The following is a 26,920-nucleotide window of genomic DNA, read 5'->3' as shown; positions in this document are numbered from 1 at the left end:
CATGGGAAAACTCTAAGTAGACTGTGATTAGTTCAGGAGACCTACCAAAACTTAGAACAACCACTGCAAATGTGATGCAACAAGGAAAAGCTGAATGCCAATTGAGAAATGAAAACAGAATACTAGAAAATATACAATTAATAACAAGAAGGTGGGAAAGGAAGAGCAGAGGAACAAAAAAGAGATGAAGCCAATGGAAAACAAATAGCAAAACAGTGGTGCTAAATCCAACCATATCAGTAATTACATTAAGTGTAATGACCTAAACATTTCAATTAACAGGCAAAGTTGTAAGATGCAGAAAAGTAAGTTTCTACCATATGCTGTCTATAAGAGAAGAAATTTGAATCCAAAGAAGCAAATAGGTTGGATGTGAAAGGGTGGAAAAAGATGGACAATGCAAAAAGTAGGAATAGTGAATCTGGAAGAAAAGGCAATAGAATTATCAGAAAAAAAGACTTCAAGACAAGGGAGTATTATTAGAAATAAATATAATTTCATAGTGATAAAATGGCCAATTCATCAGGAAGCTACAGTAATTATAAATGTGTTTGTACCTACGAACAGAGCTTCAAATACTTGATGAAAAATCTGAAAGAACTAAAGGATAAAATAGACAAATCCAAAATCATAGGTGGAGATTTTAACATTCTAGCTTCAGTAACTGGTAGAACAAATAGACAAAAAAACTGAGAAATCATATAGACAATCTGAACAATACTATCAACCACTTTGAACTAATTGATATTTTATAGAACATCACACCCAACAATGGAAGAATAAACATATTGTCAATCGCACAAGGAACATCCAATAACATAGACCACATTCTAGGTCATAGAACAAGATTTGATGAATTCTAAACAACTGAAATCTTACAGAGTATTTTCTCTGCCTGTAAGGGAATTAAACTAGATATCAATTTCATTAAGCTATCCAGAGACGACCTAAATATGTGGAAATTAAACAACATACTTCTAAACAACCACTGAGTTAAAGAACAAATCACAAGAGAAAAATAATTAAAACTGAATGATAATGAAAATGAGGCAGATCAAATCTGTGATTGCAACTGAAGCACTGCTAAGAGGGAAATTTATATCATCAAATGCTTGCATTAGAAAGAAAGGCTTGAAATCAATACTCTAAGTTTCAACCCTTATAGGCTAGACAAAAAGGAGAAGCAAATTAATCCCAAATTAACTAGAAAGAAATGATAAAGAACAGAAATTAATAAGCTAGAAAACAGATGAAGAAAATTTAAAAGGTCAAAAGTACAACATTTTATTGTGTTTCAACCCACAGAAAACCCAAAGATAACAACTGTGATTCATGACTGACCCTGTGCATGAGATCAACCCAGGAGAATTGCCCCACGGCTACTTCAGTAGGGCTGGAGCTGGTGGCCATTTATAGCTCTTTTCCCTCGTCTAGTCTTGGATGATGAGACACAAGGTTGCCCTGATCACAACGCAGGGCAGAGCCTTCCTGCATGAAGGGCAGCACTCTGCATTTTTCCTTCTCTTTACCCAGTGCATCATGTGTGATGTGCATGAGTGTGATGACACCACAGTCATCTTGCGTATCTCCAGGCTCTGTAGAGCTAGGTTATGAGGATGATGCTGCAGGGCCACACTAGGTTGTGTGGACGAGTCCGGGGTGGTTAGTGCAGTGGATAAATTAGGATTCTGTCCTTGGCATCCCCTTCTACCCCCTAGCGGTTTGGTGCGGGATGTTAAGTCGTGTGACGACTAAGTGGTGTCACTATTAAGATCGTATTAACTTTGACACACTGATACCAGAATGTGACTTGACATGCTCCCCATCCATTAGTTTTAGCTCTTTTGCTATCAGTTTTAACTTCTATCCCTGACTGCAGAAGACACAGCATCTACTGACTGTTCTAATTTCCAAATCACTTCTAGCACCCAAACACACTTCTTGATGCTTTCCCTGTACTGGTGGAAAGTGTGTCTGAGAGGCTGGTTATTACCTGCACAAGGGCATGAATCTTAAGGCCAGATTCTTTGATAAGACTGTAATACTTTTCCATTCTATCATGCTGATCATCCATAGAGAGAAGGCATTCCTTTTTCCCATCTTTTCTCTTAAATATTGGTGACACCCATGTTTTCATGACGTTTTGAATCTCTTCCACGTTGTCTTTCGTTTTCTGAACTCTTTGTTCAAGATCATGAATACTATTGGTGATCTGAATGACATAATCCCAAATGCCTGTTCCCCAAAAGAGATAGAATTAATTGAAATTGCTTACAGTGGTAGAGCAAAAGGTCTGGTTGCTATGAAACATCGGGATTTAATACCTGTGGGTTTTATAAGACTTTTCTGCACAGGTTAGTTTGTAATCATCAGAGCCTTTTCCTTCCTAGTTGTAACAAAAAGCCACCCCTTACCATGACCCTGGTTATGGACCTTGGTTATGAGTTCTTTGAAGGTAGGGGTCACGTCCCCTATATTTCATATTCTCCTCACAGTCCTGCACATGGTGCCCTGTACATGTTAATCAATCAATGAAAGTTTATTGAATTGCGCTAGAGGATACAAGAAAAGTAAATGCATAGTTCCCTCATTTAAGATGTTTATGATCCAGTTAAGAAAAGTAAGTAACAATGATAATGTAGTAAAAATCCTCCTCCATGGAGTGCCCAGTATATGCTGGAGACTGTGGCAGAGTTCATGAAAATTCCCCAGAGCATGGCAGCAAAGCTGTCTAAACCTCCCAGGCACGCACAGGAGGCGGAAGAGGGACCCCGTTCCTCCTTGTCTTCTCTACTTTGGGCGCATATCTGAGAGGACAGACTCATGCTTCAAACCCAAATCGGATTAACCGGGGAATGAAGTGAGGTTCTACCAACTTTATTAGAATCTTGACTGCCAACCTTTTCCCCAGACCCCAGGTGGTCTCCTGTTACCTTCTGTTTTCCAGCTCAGAGTCTCCTCTGCAGCTCTCAGGCAGAGATCGATATTTTGCAGCTCTTCCTGCACTAATGGAAATTCCACCTCTAGCAGAGTTTTCATAACCTTGTTGTACCAATTTGCCATCAACTCCAATTTAGCCACAAGCTGCCGATAGAATTCCCTGGAGGAGAACATGGCTGCTGCTGTCTCAGGGATGTGTGTCATCTGCTGGGGTTGAAGATACCTCACTTCTTTCAGCACGGAAATCAGCTGGAGAAAAGAAGCGACATAAGTGGCTGCAGTTCAGTGGCAGCGAACAGCAGCCGCATCGATCAGGACTGGGAAACCCCAGGGGCCCAAGGGCCTTCTGGGTCCTTTCTCCACTTCTGCTCCTACTGGTTCCTTGAATCTTCTGAGAAGGAAAATTGAGTATTAGGCAAAAGGAAGATGATCAGGAAGCACCAAGGTTTACTGAATCTGTAAATCACAAACACAGAGCAAGGAGAGGAAAAGCTGAGAAAGAAGACACCAGTGACAGCAGGGGAGGGCGCTCTGCCTCGATGCTTTTGGGCACGTGCATGATGAAAACATTAGGCTCCTGATGGCTGAGCCAAGTCCCGTGGAGGGGTGGTCAGGGGAGGGAGGAGGGTCACCTGGTCTGGGCCACCCACATGCATGTGGAGCCTCAAATTCAGACTCCCGGTGTCCCTGCCCAATGAGGTCAGACACACAGTCACAGACACTGGCAGGGTTGAGAGGAGATGCCTGCTGTACAACTTTAATTATTAAATATAATCATTTGAAATATCCCTTAATTTCTGTAACTCTTTGCTGGCATGTCTCTGTGCTTTGATATACTAGGAGGTTGGGAAATAGAAGTCACGCAGGCCTCTCTGATATTCCAGGGGCAGAAGGAAAAAGCCAAGCAGATGTGGTCCCGTGAAAAAACAGAGAGGTCTCTGGTGGGGTTTCCAGACACCCTGTTCTTCATCCCTTGCTTGAGGAAGGGACTGATATATATATATAGTTACGGATGACAAAACGCTTACCAAGCCATAGGTTCTCCTCACACCACCCCCTCCACTGCCACCCCCCACCTCCATATCAAGACAACTGGGCTCCCAACTCTCCTTCCAGTGGCTCTGGGCCAGCTCTTCGTTGCTGCCCAGACAACCCTACTCAGGGTTAAGACAAATGCTAATCCTTTAGCAGGGAAATGACCTTAGCCTCCGAGTTTATATTGAAATAAGCTCAAGATAGATATTAAAAATTTAAATGTAAAAAATGAAAACAAAAAATGAAAAAAATGTGGACCATTTATATAATATTGAAGTAGAGAAGGCCATTCCAAATGTACAACCAGAAAATAAAAGATCAAATTTATATGCATAAAATATCATACACATAATAAAATGCCACATTCAACAGATAAAAATATTTGCAGCAGATTTCTTAATATCTGACAGATATTTCACAAATAGTCTGACAAATTCACAGGAAAAGAGAGCACTTTCACTCAAAAGTGGGCAATGGATATGAATAAGCAATTCATAGGAGAAGAAAGATAAATGTCCAATGAACACATGAAAAACTTTCTACTTTACTAGTGGTCAAATAAATGCAAATTAAAACCATATTGAGATATTACATATTTTTTGGTTCAACAGGTTAGAAGTGATTTGAAGAAATGAATGATATCTTGCTGGCAGGAGAATGCCTGAGTTACATCTTTCTGAAGAACAAATTGATAAAATACACTAAAACTCTCAAAATGTGAGCACCCTTTAGCCCAGCAATCCCCTTTCTAGGCATTTATCCCAAAGAAATACGGTTGCAATAATAACTAAAGATGCTTATTGTAGCATTATTTATACCATATTTTATCCAACTATAAGATGCCATTAATGGTAAGATTCAGTAGTATTTTATGTCCACCTAAGGAAGAAAAAAATGTGGTTTATTTAACTATAAACATATGCTATTTTCAGACATATTAAGATATAAAAAACCCGTGTGTGTCCTAGAATCAATGAAATACAGATTGATAAAACTAGAAAATATTTAAATGCCCAACAATAGAAAATTTTAAATAATTTAAATAAATTATTTAATATATAACAAATTACTAAATATATATATATGTTTTTAATCCATACAATCTTACCCTGGCCAAATCTTTGATCATGTCCCTCTAGAATGACAAAAGTGTTACTGCTCATTCTCCATCGCGTAGCTACCGCCACTTTGCTTGCGGTTGGAAGCCAAGGGATGTTCGTAGCCCTTCTCTGACTTGTTGTGTTTGTAGTCGTCCCCCTCCAACTCACATTATAATTTAGGTATGTATCTCCCTCCCCTTTTCTTTTCTGACCCCTCTCCTCTCCCTCCTTTCCCTTCTATCACCTACAAACACCTGTAAAACACCCACTATGTGCCGCACATGGAAGCAGACAGAGTCCTTGTCTTCGGAGCATATAGACGAGGGCCCATCTTCAATACTGTCTTACACCAAGGACTTAATTACTACAATTATACCATCTGGACTGCAGCCTAGTTGGTAATCCAGGTACTCAATTCTTTGGGCATTTAATATTCAATATTGCTCAAAGCGAATGCTGATAAAATTACTCCAAGGAGTTAATGAGTTCAACCACAGACTCATGTCTTGCCAAAGTGAAGAAATGAGCCCTCCAACTTCCTCTGTTGACTTATATTCTAGGGGGAATTGATGTTCTACTTAAACTGGAATCATCTCAGAAGAAACCAATATTCTGTCAGCTTAGCTTTCAGCTCTTTCTACGCTACATCCCTATGGAACATGCCATCAAGACAGAACTAGGAGACTGCCTTTAGCTCAGTGTGGCCAATACGTTTCCTCAATTTTTAAGCTGAATGATGTACATCCTGATGTGGGGTTGCTTTTGGTTATAGTTTTCTCCAGCATCAAGCTTTCCATGGCTGCTACAGCCCACACTGGTCTTCCACCCTTTCTATAATTTAAAGCAGGGTTTCTCAAGCTCAGAACCATTGACAGTTTTGGACAAAAAACTCTTTGCTGTGGGGTGCTGTCCTGTTCATTGTAGGAAGTTTGTATCTACTTACACCATGTGCTACTGGCACCCCCTTCACGTTTGACAACTAAAAATGTCTCCATTTTGGGGACAAAATTGCCTTGGTTGAGAACCAATAATCTAGTCTCATTTCCAAAGCTACTCCTTGGAGATTTATCATATGCTACCTAATGAAACTAGACTTTTGCATGTTGAGATTCTGGCTTCTAACTAGCTTGTGGTCTCTTGGAAGTCAGGAACCAGGTCTTACACTTGGCTGGCCCTCTATCATCTAGTCAACAGCCTTCACCCGCAGTGTGTATTCAAGGTAGGCCCAGTTGACTATGGTACCAAACGGTATCACTATGGTACCAAGTGATATTTTGCAATGTTTTCTGTTGTGCAAAATCAAAGCAAATATACTGGCTGACCCTGGAGAAAAATGTGAACAGTGGACAACTTAAGAAAACACTACACCCTAAGATTTATCCCAAAAAAGAAATCCAGGGTGCAAGTTCTTTTGAGCAGCTTTTGCATATTCTTATAAAAAGCCTTTTTGCCTTTGAAATCAGCAGAGTCAAATGAAACTCTTCAGAAACCGAGAGGAAGTTACTGCCATTGGACTTACCTGTGGGCTAAAGTTGACAGTGATCTGCTTTGTCTCTGGATCACGTTTCATAAGTGGCCGGGAAAGGTTGTACTGCGACTTCTCTGATACTGTTTGACACCAGTCCTCGTAGAGTCTTGTCTCATACCTGTGAGGATCAGAGACGACGGTCACCTCATAAGCACCCTCCCAGCTCCCCAATGCCTCGCAATGATTAACTGAAGATACATCTCTCTATATATAGATATATATAACATAAATGACATAGCTATATATGTATATATATAACATCTCTATAGCTACCTATCTATCTAATCCAACCATTTATCTATCTATCTATCTTTAATACATATATCTCATGAACTGAAGATGCTATTAGTAAAATACCTGAATAGATTCTTAAGTCAGAGTCATTGACTCAGCCAGGCAAGTCAGCTCCTGCAGGGAACCCCTCATTTCCTAAAGGTGGCAAAGCTTAAATCAGAGGAGAGTAGAAAGAGAGACTCCATGCGATCTTTTGGGGGGATAAGGGAAGTGGTGATTAGTCTCAGTAAATGTTGGAAGAAGTTATCGGGTAAGATTTGTTCTCACGCTAATCTTCACGTAGCTCACGGACATTCACTGTTCAGTCATTACATATTGATGTGTTGGGCTTGGGAGATAAAACGATGAATAAACATCCCATGGTAAATGCAGCTAGTGGTGCAACCACGGGTCAACAGAGGATGCAGCAAGTACAATCCCAGGCAGATGTACTGGGCATTAGGCTTTGAATGGCGGAGGCAGGCGGGTGGGTGGGGGTGATAAGGAGGATGCCAGGGAGGGTCTCACGGAGGAGGGGCTGAAGTGATGCTTGACTGAGTCCCAGGATGAGCAGCAGCCGGGCAGGGAGGGGGAGTGAGTGTTCTGGGCAGGAACAGCAGACGGTGTGCTGGGAAGAGCGAGTAGACAGTGCGCCTGAGGGCGGAGAGGGCAAGGGCCGAGGCTGGAGAGAGAAGCAGAGGCCGCATCAGGGAGCATTTTTCGGGTCACATTAAGGAGCTGGTGGGAGGCACTGAGAGGCTTCCCAGACCGGGGATGTGAGGAAAGGGGATTTGGTGACAGCGTGGGTGCTGAGGGGCACAGGTCCAGAGCAGAGAGGCTCTTAGGAAGCCACTGCAGCAGTTCAGGCCCGAGAGGCTCTGGTCTCTGGTGAAATGTGGGTGGTGGGTGAAGAGAGGAGGGGACAGATTTGAAGCTCATATTTGGGAAGTCGAAAGGGTAGAACTTGGGTGACCTGGCAGGTGGAGGTGCCGCCAGCTAAGATGTCTCCACGATGCTACGCGTGGTCATAACTATAATCATAATCATAATGTCTATGGTGCTCCTCTTCTGAAGCACGAGAAGATTACGAGGCAAGACACAGGCTGTGTCTGGACCCTGCTCCCCCAAAAGACTGACTGCAGCTTTAAAGAAGGAACAACTATGAACCCAGGTAAAATCTTCGTTCTTATGCTTTCTCTGTTAAAGGATGCAGGAAGTATTTTTTAAACTTATTGTCTCTTTGTGCAGCACCAACTATCACTTTCTGCTTAGCGAGCAGCTGCTGAGATTTTCCATGACACTGATCTCGGGGTGCCATGAGGAGCGCCCCACTTCTAGCTCTGCCGAGTTCATGTTCCCAACAAAACTGCACTGGGAAAGTGCCCATTTCCAGACTAGAGCTGCATTCCCCGGAGACCTGCTGTTTGCAACCCTGAAGCACTGTACTCACAGGTATTGTGGTTGTAACATAAAACACAGAGCAACACTTCACTGCCACCGAGAATGTGCACAAACTCAGAACTGCAGAGGGCATGGTGGGGGCTCTGCATTTGCAGAATGATCCAGTCCCGGAAACTGCTTACTTTTCCAGCAATGAGAGCATTTCTTCATATTTTTGTATCATGCGCTTTCCTTCGGCAGATTCCATGCAACTACCCATGCAAAAGAGAGGAAAAAAATGACATCGAATTAGAAGAAGTGAAAATAATGATCTGAGTAACAAACTGCAGCCTATAAAGAGGAGACTGAATAGCTCCCTGGGCAAGTTTCCAAAGGCCCCTAAATGAGCCTGCACTCTTCTTCCTGAACATCTGCCACCGGCCACTAGAGGGCATCCGCACTTTCCCAAATGCAGTCAGCGCCCAGGCGACAGGAGGACAGCCCTTCCCCGCCAGGGCTCCGCCAACCCCCTCACCCTGGCTGAGCCAGTCTTGCGCGTGTAAAATCAAGTCCTTCAAAAACCAGGAGGGAAATTGAGACATGCAAGAAAAATTCTAGGTGTTGCAGTTTTCTGTATTTAAGAACAAAACTGTATGTAACGTTTTATACGTTATAACAAAAACTATATAACATTATATATGTATATATGTATATAACAATGCATATATAAAATAGCAATATATATACATCCTACACACATATACAAACCTTGTCATATACGTAACAATATATATGTATATATTCCCCTTCTCTGAAATCCATCTATGGCACGTGTTGAGAAATTCTGCCTCATTACTCATTGCCATGTTTACATGAGGTTCCCTCCCACCTCTTATGCCCCCAAACTTGAGCACACAAAACGCACATACATGCACACACACACATGCATACACTTGTATGCTCACATGCGCAGACACACACTCGGAAGCTTCCCTGGGTCCACTGAGGACCATGGAGGCATCGTTGCCCACACCTCTTCCCTGGTTTTGACACTTCTTTACAGCACAAAATGAAGAGTCCAGCTCCTGGGAAAGTTGGTGAAGTATCTGTAATTAACAGAAACCTTCACACTAACTGTGTTGGAGGATCTTGTTTGTTCTGCTAACAAAACGAGGCAGCTTATTGCAAAATTCTTTAAAATCCATTTGCTCTTTAAATCAACACAGGGTTTCTTCACAGGCTCCCCCGAGCTTCGGGCTTCGACGTAAGCCCTCACGCCTGCAGAGAAAGCACTGGATTTCCTGGAGTTTTTCCCAGTCGCTCGTCCCCTTTCCTCGTGAAGCAGCAGAGGTGCCTGCAGGACAGCGAGGACAAGCCCTGACCCCAGATCTCAGTTTCCATCTGGAAAAGAACGAGGCTGGAGGAGAGAGCGGCTTCTGCACCTCAGCCCCTGGGACTTGCCTGGGAGGCTTGAGAAGTCACAGGAATAAGTGCATCAAACTCCCTGCAGGTTCTACTTCACTTCATGGAGAGGAATCAAAACCATTTTACTAACCAATTCATAAATATGTTACAGAGTATACACAAGAATGTGAATTCATTTTTAGAACAAACGGGAACTTCCATGGGAACTGTGGAGGACATCGTGGGGGGCCATTCGGACACCCTCTCAGGACCCCCCCCCACCCCCAATCTCCCCCACCAGGAAGGCAGATGAAGTGTAGCTGTCTCCCTCTTTGCGAACAGCCTCAGCCAGCCAGACAGGGCTGCCTCCTCACCCAGGGTCAGGCCCCTCCCTGCCCCACAGCCCCCTTCCACCGACCAGCTGACGTGGGGTACAAAGGCCAGGCAACCCTAAAGGGCCAGACTTCCCTACCGGATGAGCTGAAGCCTACGTGCAGCCGTGCTGCAGCTCAGCTTCTCCTCTTGCCCGATCCCTCCCCGCTCCCTCACAGGCGCCGGTCCCAAGAGCATCCCTGTAAATTCCTGCAGGCGCGCCTCAGCTCTGCTCCAGGGAACTGGACCAGGACAGCTCCCGCAGGCAGGCCGCATTCCTAGAAGCAGCCTTACCACCCTCCCCGCCCATTCTCATATCTTCTCCCTCCCTCCCTGGGAGGCATGTTTGAGAAGATCGGGGCTCAGCTGGACTCCGGGCCAAGCTTCCTATGGCTGCTGGGGGGGTCCCCCTGGGAGAGCTCTGGGTGAGGACCCCTGAGACCCAGACGTCTGTTCCAGTTCTGTCCTTGCTATCTTCGGATTCCAGGCAGGTCACCTCATTTCCATCTGCCTCAGTTTCTTCACCTGCACAACGAAGAGCTCGCTCAGACAGAGCAGACGCAGCAGACGGGTCTCCCACTGGGCAGGTCTGACTCACGGGCACGTTTGTTTGATTTGTACGGAGTTTGAGGAAAAGAGGAATACTTGCTGGTTTTAAAGTGAATCTAGATTTTCGGCTTCTCTCCAACAGTAGGGAGATTTCTCACATTGAGTCATTCTTCCTCTTGGCAACACGGGGTGATGTGGTGGAGGCTCCCTTCAGACCACAACCTGGCTATCTTCCATTGTCTTTCTGGCCTTTGAAAGTGGTTAGTCTTTTTTAAAAAAATTGTTTCCAGTTTTATTGAGATGTAATTGACGTACAGCACTGTGTAAATTTAAGATGTAGAACATGACTTGACTTACATATACTGTAAAACGATCACCACAATACGTGCAGTTAACATCCATCATCTCATACAGATACTAGAAAAAGGGAAAAAAATGTTTTTTTCCTTGTGATGAGAACTTTTAGGATCCACTCACTTAACAACTTTTATATATACCATGCAGCCGTGCTAGCTACAGCCATCATGGTACTTGACATCCTCAGTATTTATCTTTTAACTGGAAGTTGGTAAATTTTGACCTTCATCCATTTCCCCCACCCTCCTCCTCAAACCCCACCCCCCATAACCAGATAACCACAAATCTGATCTCTTTTACTATGAGTTTGGTTTTATTTCTTATTTCCAGATTCCAGATATAAGTGAGACCATATAGTATTTGTCTTTCTCTCTCTGCCTTATTTCACTTAGCATAATGCCCTCAAGGTCCATCCATGTTGCAAATGGCAGGATTTCCTTCTTTTTTATAGCTGAATAATATTCCATTACATATGTGATATATATATATATATATATATATCTCACATCTTCATCCGTTCATCCATCAATGGACGCTTAGGTTGTCTCCATGTCTTGGCCACTGTACATAATGCTGCTGTGAACATGCTGTGCTTGCCAAAGCTAGGTGTTTTCCACAAGATGGAGCCTTTAGGAAGAGGGTCAGAGAAAGCCTGCCCTTCCCCGGGCAGCGCCCTCAACAAGGTATCGCAACAGCTCTGCTCTCGCTCTAGCAGCCCAGATGCCTCTAACTAGCTTGGCCTCCAGACTCAGCTGTGAGGCAGGCCAATAGTTTCCAAACCTGGTCACCGTCGGATCATGGGGAGAGTGTGACAAGGAAGCAGATCCCAGGAACCACCCTGCCCTGAGATCTGGCTTTAGTAGGTGGGGGGTGAGGGCAGGTAATCTGCACCATTAGCAAGCACCTGGGGTTTCCAATACATGAGGCCCTCACACCACGCTTCAGGAAACGCTGGGCTTCATTATTCTCCAGTAGCCTCGGTAGTAAAGAGCCGTCATGTCAGAGGAGATGTGTGGAGGAACCCAAAGAACTTGAAAACCCTGACTCATTTTCCCCTGGAAACGAGGACTCTGCTGGAGCAAAAGGAGCCAGCCTGTGTCCAGTAAGCCTCACCTGACACCAAGGGACCCACTCTTCAATCCAAACATATCAATCTCGTTACCGCTTGGCCAGTAGTACCTGGTTGCTATGAACTGAATGTCTGTGTCCTCCCCAAATCCATATGTTGAAGCCTAAGGTTGCGTCCTGGGAGGTGATTGGGTCATGAGGGTGGAACACTCATGAATGGGATGAGTGCCCGTATAAAAGAGACCCCAGACAGCTGCTGAGTCCCTCCTGCCGCATCTGAGGACACAGTGGGAAGACAGCCAGCTGTGAGTCAGGAAGCAGGTCCTCTTCAACAGACACCAAATCTGCCAGCACCTTGACCTTGGACTTCCCAGTCTCCAGAACTGTGAGAGAGAGAGTTCTGATATTCTTAAGTCACCCCGTCTATAGTATTCTGTTACGGCAGCCTGAACGGACTAAGATACTGGCTGATTGCTGGAAATGGAAAGAAAAGAAGATGACTTTTGTGCCTCAAGTAACTGAGTTGCGTTGCTACAATACTCGAAGTCCAGAGCGGGAGCAGAAGCCTGAAACAAAGCTGCCTTTCAGGAACGAGGTACTCACGGGTGTGTCATGCGTCTGAAGTTGTCGAAGGGACCCTGGATGCGCTGCCTCAGCTCCTGCGCCCAGCGGAGCCTCCCGGCCACAGCGGGCATGTTCTTATGCACGGAAGAGAAGCCTGGGGACAGGGCACAGCAGACTGAAGCGAGGCGCCAGGCCTGAGCCCCACTCTACCCATGAACACTCCCCCACCTCCCGCCACTTACTGCACTTTCTGCCTCATCCACCTCCACCTGCTAAAGCCAACCTGGGCTTACGGTGAGATGGAAATTCCTGGGACATCACCGAGTTCTGCTAAGGGGGAAGGAAGAGTGCCCTTGGGGAGAACGCTAAACAGCAACAGAGGACAGCCGTTCCCAGCCCAGCTCTGCCACTCACTGGCTTTCTGACTGCACACCTGTGACTTTCAACCCAGCTGCACATCAGCGTCACCTGGGGCTCTTCTAGAAACACTGATGCCTGGGCCCCATCCAAGCCATTCTGATTTGATTCGTCTGTGTGGGGCCTTGCCATCAGTATTTTTAGAAAGCACTCAGGATAATTCTAATTGTACAGTCAGGGTTAAGACACACTGCCTTGGAACATATGTATATATATAACTGATTCACTTTGTTATAAAGCAGAAACTAACACACAATTGTAAAGCAATTATACTCCAATACAGATGTTAAAAAAAAAAAAAAAAAGACACACTGCCTTAAACAGACAACTTAATCTCTCAGGCCCTTAGGTTTTTCATTTATAAAATGGGGATAATATCTTCCTTGCTTAACTTCCAGGGTTTCTGTGAGAATTCAGTAAGATTACGTATGAGACAGGCCATGTGGATTACGAAGCCCTTGACCAGAGTTAGCACAGCCTGGATATTCTTACTTCAGTCCATTCAGTGGGTTTGTTTGCTTATAATCAGTTGTCAAAATTAACAATTTTAAGATTCCATTTAAAAAACCCTCAGTTTCCAGCTTCTCTGATAAAACTGGGAAATCTGGCAACCATCAGCCCCCTTTCTAACTAACTGTAGGAGCTGAATATTGGTCTTGTCCTTTAGTTGACCATGGACCCCACCACTCCCTGATGCCTTACACTCAGCCCAGGTCCAACACTGTCATTTTCTACTTGGCTTCCGTGGTAGGCAAAATTCTAAGATGACACCCAATGACCCTCACCCTTGCATGAGTCTCTCCTCTTTAAGTATAGGTGGAAACCGAATGTGATGAGATATCACTCCTGTGATGACATTACATTATATGGCAAATGGGAGATGACCCTGGGTGGGCCTGACTTAATCAGGTGAGGCCTTGAAGAGAAGAGTTTTCTCTGGTTATTGGCAGAAGGGGAAGTCAGGGATCTGAAGCATGAGAAGGAGTCAACATGCCATTACTGGCTCGAAGATGGGGTGGCTATGTGGTTAGGGATGGGAGGGCTTCTAATCTCTGAGAGCAGGCCCCGGCCGACAGCCAACAAGGACACAGAGACCTCAGTCCTGCAGTCACAAGGAACTGGATTCTACCAACAAAAATGAGCTGGGAAGTAGATTTTTCCCCCAGAGACCCCAGATGAGAACTTGGCCCAGTTGACTGATTTCAGCCTTGAGATTCTCTGAGTGAAGAACCCAGGCACACCAAACTGGGCTGCAGACCTACACAACTGTGAGCTCAAAGATGGATGTTGTTTTAATCCACTAAGGTTGTGATAATTTGTTATGCACAACAGAAATTCAATATGCATCTGAAGGTGTTTGAGTTTTCAAACTCTGCATCCCACTGTGAGAAGTCAGGAGGATGGTCCCTCATAAAGCTGAGGCCAACAGATTTTTCTGGGATGACTTCCTAAGTGGAAGCCATTCTTAATGACCTCACTGAGAAACCTGTTTATAGAAATAGTGGTCCTGTTACGCCATTACTTAAAAACTTTTGAAAATTTCCCGTTGCCTTTATGGCGAATTCCAGATTCCCTAATAGGGCACTCAGAGCACTTCATGACCTGGCTGCAAACTCGGTGGCTGACCTGATCTCCCTCTATATACCTTGTCGGGCTCAGGCAGGTCCGACTGGTCACCTTCCACACCCTTTCCTGCCTTTGCATCCAAGACCATTGCCTCTTCTCCCTGGCTGTCCATCTCCCCATCCTTCAGGGTCCAGCTCAAGGCCACCATCTCCATAAACTCTTCCTCCCATCTCCCAGCCTGGTTCATCTTGTTTTGCTACAGTTCTTTGTAACTCTCTTCATGCCAATCACGTTCCTTGAAGACCACTTGTTAGGGTTAATTATTCTCTCCCTTACCCTGGCCTGCCTCTGCATGCGGTGCCCACAAATTTACCTTGCATACAGCAAGGCCTCAAGAAACATTTGCAAAGCTGAACTGAACTTGTGTTTGACTTTCAAACAGACAAGACAGGGCATCTAAGAATTACAATAACCTCGGTGTGTTACTGCCCTTTGTCAGGCTCCTGCTGGTTCCTCCTTCCAAAAGCATGGTTGATAAGGCGTTGGAAGGGAGAAGAACCTTTTCTCAGGCATGTACAAATCTACTGTGGAATTGAGGTATGTTAAAGATTAATCAGTGTGGCGACATTGATTGAGGGTCAACTCATACATTACGCTGAGGACTAAACTGACCCGAGGCAGTGGTCAGGACTTCACTGCTCTGGGTCAGTCTGACAATCCTGCCCTAGACACAGGGAAATGCATAGTTCAGTGAACTCTTCAATCACCCAAGTCTAGAATTTCAAGCAAGAAGGTTGTGCTCTTGGAGAATGCCCTGGATTCACAGCAGACGTGTAACAAATACAGAAGAATGGCACCCTTTCTGGTAACAGATGTCCCCCATTCAAATGTGACAACAAGCTTACCATACTCCACCTCCTCCTGGACATGCTGACTGTAGATCATCCTCACGGCATCCAGGTCCTCGCTGAACATGCGGATGAGCACCAGGTATTTATCAGATGTGTCCCGTGCTACCAGTGGTCTCTCCAGGAGGTTTCCTGCTATGTCTAGCAGCTACAGAGGAGGCAGAAAAGAAGGGGAAAAGTCACAGATTCAACTTTTCCAAGGTTACATTAATCTTGTATCCTGGGTTTTCCTTCATATGTCTGTCCACAAATGTAAGAGGGTCAAAAAACCGTTACTGTGCAACTGGATGGATAATTATGATCGGCAGACTATTCATAGTCTGTCCCTCTGGTCTTTGTTTCTGAAGGAGGGATTCCTGTGTGCTGAATGACATACCAGACCCTGCCGTGTTGTAAGAACCTGGGTAGAGGGTAAAACAAAGAGAAAATGAAAGATGTCAGAAAGGGTAAGCTGATGTACATCATAAAGACCTAATGCAGATATGGAGGGTGACAACGGAGAAGAAAAATGAAGCTAATAGGCTGGGTGCTGGGGAGAATGGGGAGGGCTAAAATTTGAGTGGGAACCAAGAAAAGTTTCAGGGAGCAGATGCCCCCAGAAGGCAGTGACTGCAAGGATACTTTGCAGACGTTTCCTGTGCACCACAACTGCCCTAATCCCTTGGTGGGAGCAGCGGGATCAAAATGTGAACTGCTTTTATCACCTCCTGGTTGCTGGATTGTGCTTCTCTGACCCTCATGCTACCCTGAGACGAGGTCGTGGGAGACTCCAGTTATATTTAGGATGTAACAATACATGACTTCTAGGACCACCCAGTCCTCCAACCCAAAATCACCAAGATCTCTGGAGACAGCAGGAAGTAGCTCTCCCTCCATGGAGGCACAAGAGAGCAGGTCTCCACCGAGTTCTGGCTCACACATCCTGTTGAGAGGTACAGAGGTGTGGGCTGAGGGACCACTGCAGCCAGCCCACACCCTCGGACTCAGGTTCTCTGACCTGGACGTACCCCAGGCCATGTCCACTGAGGCACACCTAGTGGTCGAATGGTCTTACAGCAGTAACAGGGGTATCTGGACTCAGGGGTCCCTACTTCCCCAATCTGAAAAGGCACTTCTTTGCACGAAATTATATACATTGGAAGCTTTTGTTTTGGCTGAAGGAGGAGTGAAGGGCTTTGGTTTCTTGTTGGTGGGATGACCAAAAAGAGAAAACCAAGGAGGCAGAAGGGACCGAATGGTTATGGTTTTCCTACAAGGTCGCACAGACTGGGTGGGTAGCCTTGTTGAGAAGAGGTGTTGGAGCCCAAAGAAGAAGAGTCTGCTCCGTGAGAGCCCTTTGAGACTCCAGGTATGAGCAGTGTTGCTTCAGGACCTGGTAGCAAAGGGTGTGCAAAGTTGGAAAGGTCTCTCACTGCTTCTGCTCAGAACCCTGCTCCACCACAAAATGCAAAGATTGGGGTGTTTGGAACCCAGACAGATATGCCCTTGGCATAAATGTAGATGCTGTCATGGTGGGGATCATCAGAAGAGTAATAATAAGACCCCCGAAAGCACCTTCCCGGGCAGATGACATTTTTAAGGGAGACTGTAGACAAGTAGCAAAGACACCATGATGTCAAAGACAGAGCAACGTGAGAGTATATGTGAGACCCTTGAAGACGCCTTGAAATCCACGGTGCACAGAGATTTATGGGAGGGATAGGGCTGGACATCCTCAAGGCAGAAATGGGGTTCCAGCTTCACCAGTTATCTGAGTGGTAACATCCCAATTAGCCATGACAGTTAATGGCAAAAGGGATTATTTTATAGACACATATAAGCCCTTCTCTTGGAATTAAATACTTGGAGAGAGAAATTCTAAAACTCTTCCTATGTGAGTTATGGAGTAGTAGGTATTTACTAAAGAATACATATGTATATTCTTGAATGAGTTAAATATATATATGCCCAGTGTTCTAGAACAGCATGGTTTCACACATCCTGGGATTAAGCCTCTTCTGCAATTGTCCCACCAATCACCCAGTCTACGTTTGGACATGCTCAGTGCCTGGAAACTTACCTACGTCTCAAGGAAGTTTATTCCATCTTTAAATAGCATTAACAGAAACCTCTTTCCTCTACTTAGCTAAAACCTGCTGCCTTGTAACCTGATTAGTCCTGGTTCTAATCCTTCAGGCTCTACAGAGTAAGTGTCGTCACAGTTTATGGAAGGTTTGTTCTGTTCCACTAAGTCTTCAGGTCTCACAACCCAGATCTCTCATTTCTGTAGACATCTACCTACTCATCGTCCTAAACCTCCTCCTCCTGCGCATTTGTGTACCGTCTGATCTAGGCAGCACAGGGCCAGGGCCGGCGTCTTCTTACTCCAGTTACTTGTGCTTGAGTGGTTTGCTCCAGCCTGAACCAACCTGACGGCAGCGGTTAAACAGCCGCGGTGTTGCAGAGCCATGGATTTAGGATGGTGACCACAGCAGGTTTCTTCACTTTCAATGGGTACTCTACTGATAAGGCCCAAAGAAAGCATTCCAGAAGAAACTCACTTACAAAGCATTTTCACATGGTCCTGTTTGCAGAAAAGCATTAGCTGTCAACTTGAAAAGCCCAGTTCTGCACACTCCCTTGCCCTGGGACACCCATAATACTGCTCTAACAGGAACAATTCCTCTCTGCAGGAACAAAACAGTTGGAAGAGGTGGGGGAATTAAGTATGGGGGTGGCTCCCCCTACTTTACAAACCTTGAAGGCATGCTCCAAACCAGGGGCATCATCAAAGGCCTGAACAAAGACAGTCCCCAGCCTCCGGTCAAGGTCTTCTACTCTCTGATTAAACTCAGAGACATCATTTTCAAATTCCTGAAGAGACATCACATAGACATAAGAAAACATGATATTCTGAAGGCCCATCCTGCTGTGCTCTTTACTATTAACATGTGTACTCAAATCGGTTATACCACGGATTTATTTTAATTTTCCACAGTTCACCATGGCGTGCCTTAGTGCTTATCCATGTAGATAGTTACCCTATTATTGCAGCATTTTTTTTACTAGACACTCTAGGCAAAATGGTAAAGAGAGTTGGATGTGAGGTTGGTACCCTGTCCCTCCTGTCTGTGCCCCATCTTCCAGATCCTGAAGCCCCTTCTCTCTCACCCGCCAGCTCAGGCCACTCCGAAAGCCACCTCAGCAGCAACAGCCCCAGCAATGGGGCTATTCCATCATTACCCCCTACTTCCCTTCCCCCCACCAAGTGAAAATCCTATTTTTTTCAGTGTAAACAAACTGATCTGGCCATTAGGAGGAAAGTAAGCTAATTAAACTAGTATACACTATTTCTTCTAACTACACTTTAATTGCTTAAGACAGCGGCTAGCTATTGTTCCTAAGGTTGCCAAATTTAGCAAATAAAAATACAAGACACCCAGTTAAATTTAAATTTCAGATCAATAGTGAATTTTTTTTTATAAGCATGTCCCTTTAATAAGCAGGTCCCAATTATTGTATTTTATCCGGCAACCCAAAGTGTGCCCTCTTTCTTCGAATGTAGCAATTTTCAGAGAAACTGTTAACTCAAATCTCTAATTTGTGGAATTATTCTTTCTTATTATTGCCTTACAGTAGCTATGCATATTTTTATGAAAAGACCAAGAAAAGTAGGAAAATGTAGTAGCATTTTTCTACTTTCCAAACCCAACCATATTAGCATTGTAATATGTTTCCCTGTGCATAGGATTTTGTTTTGCTTTGTTTTATCACACGGTAGCAAACATATGGTATATATCCTGCTTTGTACTCCAACTCTTTTTTTTTTTTACTTTAGACTAATGGAATTTTTAGAAAGTGACATTTCCTGGGTTTGGCCAACTAAGATCCCCCTAGACATCGGAAGATGCTCAGAGCAGATTCTTGCTGAATTTCTCTCTCCTTTTCCCCAAATACTCTCAAAATTCCTTCTCCAGCAATTCAGCCATTCCCTTCTCAGGGAACTCCATTCCCTACCTCTGTACTGACCCTTTTGCTTCTTTTTGTTTCCTGCAGGCTTGGACTCACGGGTCTCAGCTGTCCTGAGCTACAGGTTAGACTGTAGACTGTAGACTGGGCTCCTGTGTCCTGACCCTGGAAAATGCAGCTCTAGCCCTTTCCTCATCCTAAGTATTTCTTTGGGAACCAGGGTCTGAATGGAAAAGTAGGCTACTGCGTCACTCACCCCTCCCCAGACCACTAATGAAATTCTGCCCAGTGTGCCTGGCCTTCACCTAGCAGTCACTGCTCAGAGCTCAAAGCTTTGGGACCTGCAGGGCAGCCACAGCCTCCAGCATCATCCCCTCCCCACCTCAGCATCTCTGAAACCCTGCGTATCATCGGCTTGGAGAAGTCAGCAGTTGGAAGAGGCCCTCTCCTGATCTTTCTCCTGACACAAAGAATAATTAAGAGCAGTCTCTGCCAATAAAACCATGGGGACCACAGAGCCAAAGAAAATGCACAGGGAAAATCAAGTGAATACCCAGACCCTACGGGCTGCAGGTATCTGAGAAAGAGACAAACTTGCAAGTTAGCTCTTCCAAGCTCTACCATGCTTTGAGGGTCCAAGCAGTCGTAGGAAGACTCTGAGAAGACCCTGTACATCTCTTGAAACTCGCTGTACATCCGCTGGGCCTGCTGGCTCAGGGCACTCCCTCTGATGCCACTAAACTCAAGCTTTCCCAATTTGTGGAAATCCAAAGTTGTCTTCAGAAGATCCTATAAAGACAATTTGCAATAGAGTTAAAATAATAATGATGATGATGACAACATCAGATGACACTCAAATTAGTACGGGAAGGGCTGGAAATTACATGGGGGTGGTGGTTGCTTAGGAAAATGTGAAGCCTGATTAGTTTTGTAACCTTATTATTAGATTGGGTTGGTATAAATAACTCTTGGTGAGACTCGATAACAAAGAGAAAATTCCGAGAAATAAAATTCACACACACACACAAATCAAATTTATGCTTCAGCCTCTTTCCGTGTTCTCTAATAAATAATAAAATATAATAATAACATTATCTACGTGGCTGGTGGCTTTATACCTATTTAAAAAATTAACTTCAAACGGACCATGTTATGTGGTTCTAGAATGACAGGTATTTTGGAGGATATTGACAGGAAAGCGGATCCTCCAAACAGTCCTGAGGACAAGCTCAGAGGAGGCACCAACATTCTCAGCAATGACTTCTGCTAAGAAAAGACATCTGCGGGGCGCCCTTGCCGAGCGTACACGCTGCGGTAGACCCTGTGGCCGGCTGGGTGGTGGTGGGTGATGACTTGACAGCTCTGCGTTGGGACAGTAATAGTGAGAGTGAATCAAGTCAGTGAGGGCTTAGGATTTAGGCCAGTGCCGGGCACACAGTAAACAGGCAGTGAGTGTGCATTACTGTCACTGTTGATGTGGCAGTGTCCCAGCTGTGCTCAGGATTAAGTGACAGGTGACAATACAACCTAGAGCCTTGGGGAGGACAGGACCCTGCCCGAGTCCATCGAAGATGTTTCACCTCTGATAGGATGGAAGCCTTCAGAACATGTCTAATGCGACAGACTGTACTTAACCTCTCATTAGAACCCATCGAAAATCACAAAACCTCCAAACCAAGACATTCTCCCTGTTAGCCCTTCCAATCTGTGTGCTTACCTCTTCAACGGGAAAGAGGGAAATTAAGGTACCTTTGTGTCATTTTGGCAAACATGTGGTGTAGACCCCTGGGAGCCGGCTCTCCACCCAGAGGAGGTTTGAAAGTAAAGAGAAGGGAATGCTGACACGAGGCTGGAAACCCAGCAGGCCCTGGCACCATTTCAGGGAACTCCCACTGCCACTGGCCACCGCTATGCGCCGACCCACTCGGGTAGCAGAGGACTGCCTATCTCCTTCCTGTCGCTGGGACACCGAGTCCAGCAGCAGAGACACAGGCACTGGGGAGTGCTGAGAAGCGGCTGACTTTCCCCGTGCTGCCAGGTGGGTGCCCACCCACGCAGCCTTGGGCAGCCATCTAAGAACCCTTTTTGCTCAGCTGTGCTCAGGCATGGCTGTGAGCAGGTGGCTGAAGTGGGAGAGGAGAGGAGGAGGAAGAACCAGCCAAGGGAAGGAAGACATACACCCAAACCAGGAGATCTTGCCAACGACGGGGAAATGGGGCAGTCTTTATTTAAATACACGTGCAACTCCGAAAACAGCAGTCAATTTGATTTAAATGAAACAGACTTAAATGGTAACTCAAGTCATTCAAAAAGTGCTTAGTTGCTGTCAGTGTGACAGGAGAAACATATTTGTGCAGTGGAATGTCACCTGGGTACCCATTTTTCATAATTCTGTGGATGTCAATTTCAATTTTTAGGAAATACCCTCTAACCATTTTATTTATTTTTTAACATCTTTATTGGAGTATAATTGCTTTACAATGTTGTGTTAGTTTCTGCTGTATAACAAAGTGAATCACTTATATGTATACATATATCCCCATATCCCCTCCCTTCTAACCATTTTAAAAGGCAGATGCATCTCGATGTGTTTGACTACATCGGAAAACTAGATGAGGATTTTGTTATACTATTTTATTTCTCAAGAATTCTTGAAGCATGATCCTGGGTGGTCACTGAAAGGTGTTTTACCTCCAATCTAACAGGCAAATCATAGGTTTTAGAAGAATTCTTACATAATCATTCTATTTTTGGAGAAACTCTGGTCACCCAAAACAATGGATATTTACATTGTTTTACTTAACAAACACACGATGGGCAACACATTTATTTAGGGTTCAACTCAAGGTCTTAAACCTTTGCTTACCCCACCCCCCATTAAAAGAACCTCCCACCCCACTTTTCTCCTGCACTCTCTATGCCCTTCCCCTGCGTAAGCTTTCTTTAGAACTCTTATAATACTCTGGCATTATAATACACTATTTGGGATTATATTACACTGTTTATTTTCTATCCATCTTTCTCAGTAGGTTGTAAACACCCCAGAGGTCCCACTGTATTTTCAGTCCCTGGAAGAGTCCCAGATGCTGAAGAAATATTTGCTGAATGAATGAAGACGTGATCTTTGACCTTTGACTTAGCGACAGCACCTCCAGGAGAAGGTGACAGGGTGGTAGAGACTCTAGCAACACTGGACTCAGAGCAATTGGAGAAAATAAGGAGAATTAGACAAGAGCAGAGAATTAGAAAGCAAGGCCAAACTGTGCCTTTAAATGTTTGAAGGGCTTTGGTCAAGTGCAAGGCAGAACCCTGCATGGTTCTGCTCTGAGGGCAAAACTAAGGCAAATGAGTGAACGGGACCCAGGGGCAGATTTGGTGTCAAGTTGTAGGTTGAACTTATAAAATTTCTTATACTTGACCATTCTGACCTACAAGAAATAGCAATTTCATGTGGTTCCACTCCGTAAAACAGAACCCTCTCACGCCTAAAAGGCCCAACCATAGACTGGGCTGCTAAGAGAGGTAGTGAGCTCTCCATCTCTGGGTGGATTTTAGAAGTCTGACATCACGGAGGTATCGTGAAGAAGATTAGTGCATCAGGTGGGAAGTTGTCTTCCCACTGTAGAAACAGTTTTATAGTAATCATGGTGTCTATGTCTTTGATTCTTAAAATAAATGTAAGCTCTTTGCTTTGTTTATTTAGAAGTCCTCACAAAAAAAGGCCATTAAACCAATAAGAGGTTTAAATTATATTTTTAAAATATCCATTTTTAACCGTCATCGTTGTAGACACACGAAATTCATTATGCTATATACAGGCTGAAAATGTCAAGTTCAGTGGTAGGACAGAGGGCATCGTGGAAAGAGTGTAGGATAGGGCACAGATCCCTGGGTTCACACAGCCCTGGTCTGCCATTAACCAGCTATGAGACTTAAAGCAAGACACTTAATTTTTCTAAGCTTCCTTTTCCTAACCTGCAAATGGGTTACAGAGTTACAGGGGAAGTGCCTTTGTGTGACTTCAATAAACAGTAGGTGCTATAATTAATTTTCATTACCCCGGTGTCATTAGATCAGGTTGGTGGCTGAGAGATGTATAATAGCTAACACACAGGCGCTCCTTTTAGAGACGGAAGCTACAAAGAGCATGGGGTCCCAGGCAGCTGGCTGTACCGGCCAGGTACTATTCTTATGAAAAACTGTGCAGCCTTTACTAGGGTGGTGAGGGCGGGTTCCATCTGTGCTGCGACCCCACAAACAGCAAGCCTCTTCTCAGGAGAGGCCGCACATCTTAAAAGAAATGTCTTCAGAATTCATTAAGGGCGAGCACAAAGCAGACATTCATAGATGAAAATCTCAAAGGTCATTGGGAAACAGTTTTCTCTACCTTCCGATGGAGGCCGACCTCATGCAGCTAATGTTCTACGTGACCGAGCACTCAGGCCCGGCTAAAACGGAAACGGCCCAATTAGGCTGGAATGAAAAGAGGCAGCGAAAGGGCTGGAGACTGAGGAAAGAGCAAAGGAAAAGCGTTGTAGATTAGGTCAGTTTATTACGTATGTGCCTGCTAATCACCGCGCACGAAGCCTCAGCAGGAAATCATATTGTCTCCAAGTGAATCACAGCTTTACAGCAATTTCACAATGAAAGAAATGGGGGTTCTCTCCAAGCTGCTTACTCACTGCATTGTTTGAGGGAAGAGGCTGCGGGGAGAAACATAAACAGGGCACCTGCAGAATCTGCAATATTATGACACAAAAATGAACTCTGTGTGTGTGATGTGTCCATGTGTCGTATGCGGTGTTGTGTGCACAGTGTATGTATGTACATGTGTGTGGTGTGTGACTGTGTCTGTGTATGCACAATATGTGTGGTGTGAGTGTGGCGTGTGTATGTATGTGTAGTGTTGTGTGCATATGTGCAATGTCTGTATGTGTGTGTGGTGTGTAATGTGTATGTGTAGTGTGTGCATGTGTGCAGTGTATGTATGTGTGTAATATGTGTAGCGTGTGCATATGTGCAGTGTGTATGTGTAGTGTTGTGTGCATATGTGCAGTGTCTGTGAGTGTGGTGTGTAATGTGTATGTATGTGTAGTGTTGTGTGCATATGTGCAGTGTATGTATGTGTGTGTAATGAATGTGTATGTATGTGTAGCATTGTGTGCATATGTGCAGTGTATGTATGTGTGTGTAATGTATGTGTATGTATGTGTAGCGTTGTGTGCATATGTGCAGTGTGTATGTGTAGTATTGTGGGCATATGTGCAGTGTGTGTCTCTGTGAGTGTGGTGTGTGTGTATGTGTGTACTGTTGTCTGCATATGTGCTATGTATGTATGAGTGTGGTGTGTAATGTGTGTGTAGGTACGTGTAGCGCTGTGTGCATATGTGCAGTGTGTGTGTCTCTGTGAGTGTGGTGTGTTTCATGTGTGTGTGTGAGTGCATGTGCACTGAAGCATGGAGCAGGAAGGCAGGGTGAGGGAAGGAATCAAGAGGCAGCTGAAGACTCTTTTCCCCTTTGATTTTTGACTGTTGCTTCAAATTGCAAAGATTTTATATACTTTTGGGATTTCCTTAGTAAGGCCCTTTCATGGAATGGGAATTATAATTTTACCCAAATGACTTATTCAGAAAAAAAGACCTAGAAACCATGTGGTAAAAATAGTGTGTGCAAATGCAGGATAGAGTGTGTCAGGACAGAAGAAAACCACAAAACCAGTGTGGGACCCTCAAAAGGGAGGTGAGGGAGGGAGGGAGGGGAAGAGACCTTTAGAATCGCTGGGAGACGGCTGAGTTTGGTGGAAAGACAGTACTTGGAACCCTGTGCCCCTGGGTACCGGGTACCAATCCCAGGTAAACCTCGCTGAGCCTGTGACTTTGGGCAAGTTCATTTATGTGTCAGACTTAATGGTGCTCATTTGTTAAAGTAAAGGTTCTTATATCCAGCTCTTACGAAGGTTTTAAGGCTGCAATTCTGGCATGAGACAGGCTCTTGAAAGATGTTAGTTCTTTCTTAGTCTATTCTTCCTTTCCCTCCCAAGGGCTGGCACGCTAAGAGATTAGCTGCGTCGTGGGGATGGAGAGGAGGAAGAAGAGGAGGAGGAGGAGGACTGCGGTTTGCGGAGAAGGCAATTGCAATTACTCCGCGTGCCGCTGCAGACACACCTGCAGGAGGACAGCACCTCCGGCCACGCAGGCCCTGCCCCACCTTCACTTAGCAGGTGCCCAGAGGGGAAGCATCAATCTGCACAATAAAACTTTCTTGTTTCAAAGAGCAAGAGCAAAAGAGCAAAAGGAAAAAAGCCACACAAATCAGAGGGAAAGAAATGAGAACGATGGAGATTAAAACCCAGCCCTAAACAACTTAACCCTGGACATGAGCAGGCAGAGAGGGAAACGCACTGATGTCATTTTATTAACATCTCGGGGGCCACCAAGTGTACAGAACGGCAAGAAGTATAAGGCCGGGTTCATGCTAATTCTTGCTGGAGAGAAGCAGATTAATCTCATTTCAAACAGGCATCGATCACAGAGATACACAGAATGTTAACTAAAGGGCAACATGAAATATGCCTGGAGCCGATCGATAAGTCTGTGTCCCACTGCACTGAGCTGAGTGGGGAAGAGACGGAGGAGCTGGGGGCCAGGGGGTGAGTCTGAGCAAATGTCTGGGAGACGAAAGATGAAAGGGGAGAAACACCAGGACAAGGGAAAGGAGCAGCCATGGGAAAAGGGAGACTCAGGTAAATGGAGGGTGTACAAAGAGCCAAGAGAAACTGAAAAAGAGAGAGCGGAAAACAGGGACGGGGAAGGGAGACCAGCAGAAAGGGAAGGAAGAGGGAAGAGGGAGGCGGAGGGGAAATCGGTGGAGAGAAGAAGTGGTGGAATTTGGCCTAAGAGCAGAGAAGTGAACCAGAGCCAGGGGCCGAAAATGGAAGAGGGGAAGGAGCAGGAAGACAGAGGGCAGGTGACATTCAACTCATCTTCTAATTAAACTGGAGCACCTTCTTTTTATGCTCCTGTGCCCTTGATTCAGAAAGAAAAAGCAGCCTGAGAGCAGACTATTGTGAGGGTAATGACTCCAGGGAGACTGGTGGCCTAGGCTTATTTTTACTGAATAAACCCAGCAGATTAGGCGCCCCAGCATTAGGACAGCTGTCTATATGCAAAGTCCCATCATTAGCATGTGTGCAGCGCGGAGGCCGCAGCCCAACAGCCTTGCAGAGCTGAGCACTGCTTCCTGGCCTCCGGGTGAGGACCATCCTCAAGGCTGGAGAGCCTGCACACAGTAAAGGCACTTGTCTGCCGCGTTCACCCTGGCGGCCAGGGGCAGGGTGGCGCAGGAGAGTGTCTGTCCCCTCTGGTTAAACGACAGCAAAGGGGCTGGTGCTGGAGAGGAAGGGATGGAGTGGAGGGGGAGGAGAGGGGAGGCTGCTCGTCAAGAGCCATGGTAGAAACGGCTGCAGAAAAAGGACCCATTTAGGATAAAGCTAGATATCAATTATTTATACT

General features: G+C 45.1%; 1 protein-coding gene across 1 annotated transcript in view; it reads right to left on the bottom strand.

The window, feature by feature from the left end:
- DNAH9 (dynein axonemal heavy chain 9) overlaps window positions 1-26,920 on the bottom strand; it is a 303,415-nt gene that overhangs the window by 255,185 nt on the left and 21,310 nt on the right. The window contains exons 7-14 of the mRNA XM_036836769.1: window positions 20,031-20,198; window positions 18,198-18,314; window positions 15,459-15,609; window positions 12,610-12,724; window positions 8,460-8,528; window positions 6,595-6,721; window positions 2,934-3,189; window positions 1,994-2,235 (exon numbers count right to left, since the gene is read on the bottom strand). Coding sequence (XP_036692664.1) covers window positions 1,994-2,235; window positions 2,934-3,189; window positions 6,595-6,721; window positions 8,460-8,528; window positions 12,610-12,724; window positions 15,459-15,609; window positions 18,198-18,314; window positions 20,031-20,198 — 1,245 coding nt within the window. The remainder of the gene's footprint in view (window positions 1-1,993; window positions 2,236-2,933; window positions 3,190-6,594; window positions 6,722-8,459; window positions 8,529-12,609; window positions 12,725-15,458; window positions 15,610-18,197; window positions 18,315-20,030; window positions 20,199-26,920) is intronic.

Source organism: Balaenoptera musculus, chromosome 20 (genome assembly GCF_009873245.2).
Source record: "Balaenoptera musculus isolate JJ_BM4_2016_0621 chromosome 20, mBalMus1.pri.v3, whole genome shotgun sequence".
Classification (NCBI taxonomy): Eukaryota; Metazoa; Chordata; class Mammalia; order Artiodactyla; family Balaenopteridae; genus Balaenoptera; species Balaenoptera musculus.
The sequence above is the reverse complement of the archived record's forward strand: the minus strand, read 5'-3'. Positions and strand labels throughout refer to the sequence as shown.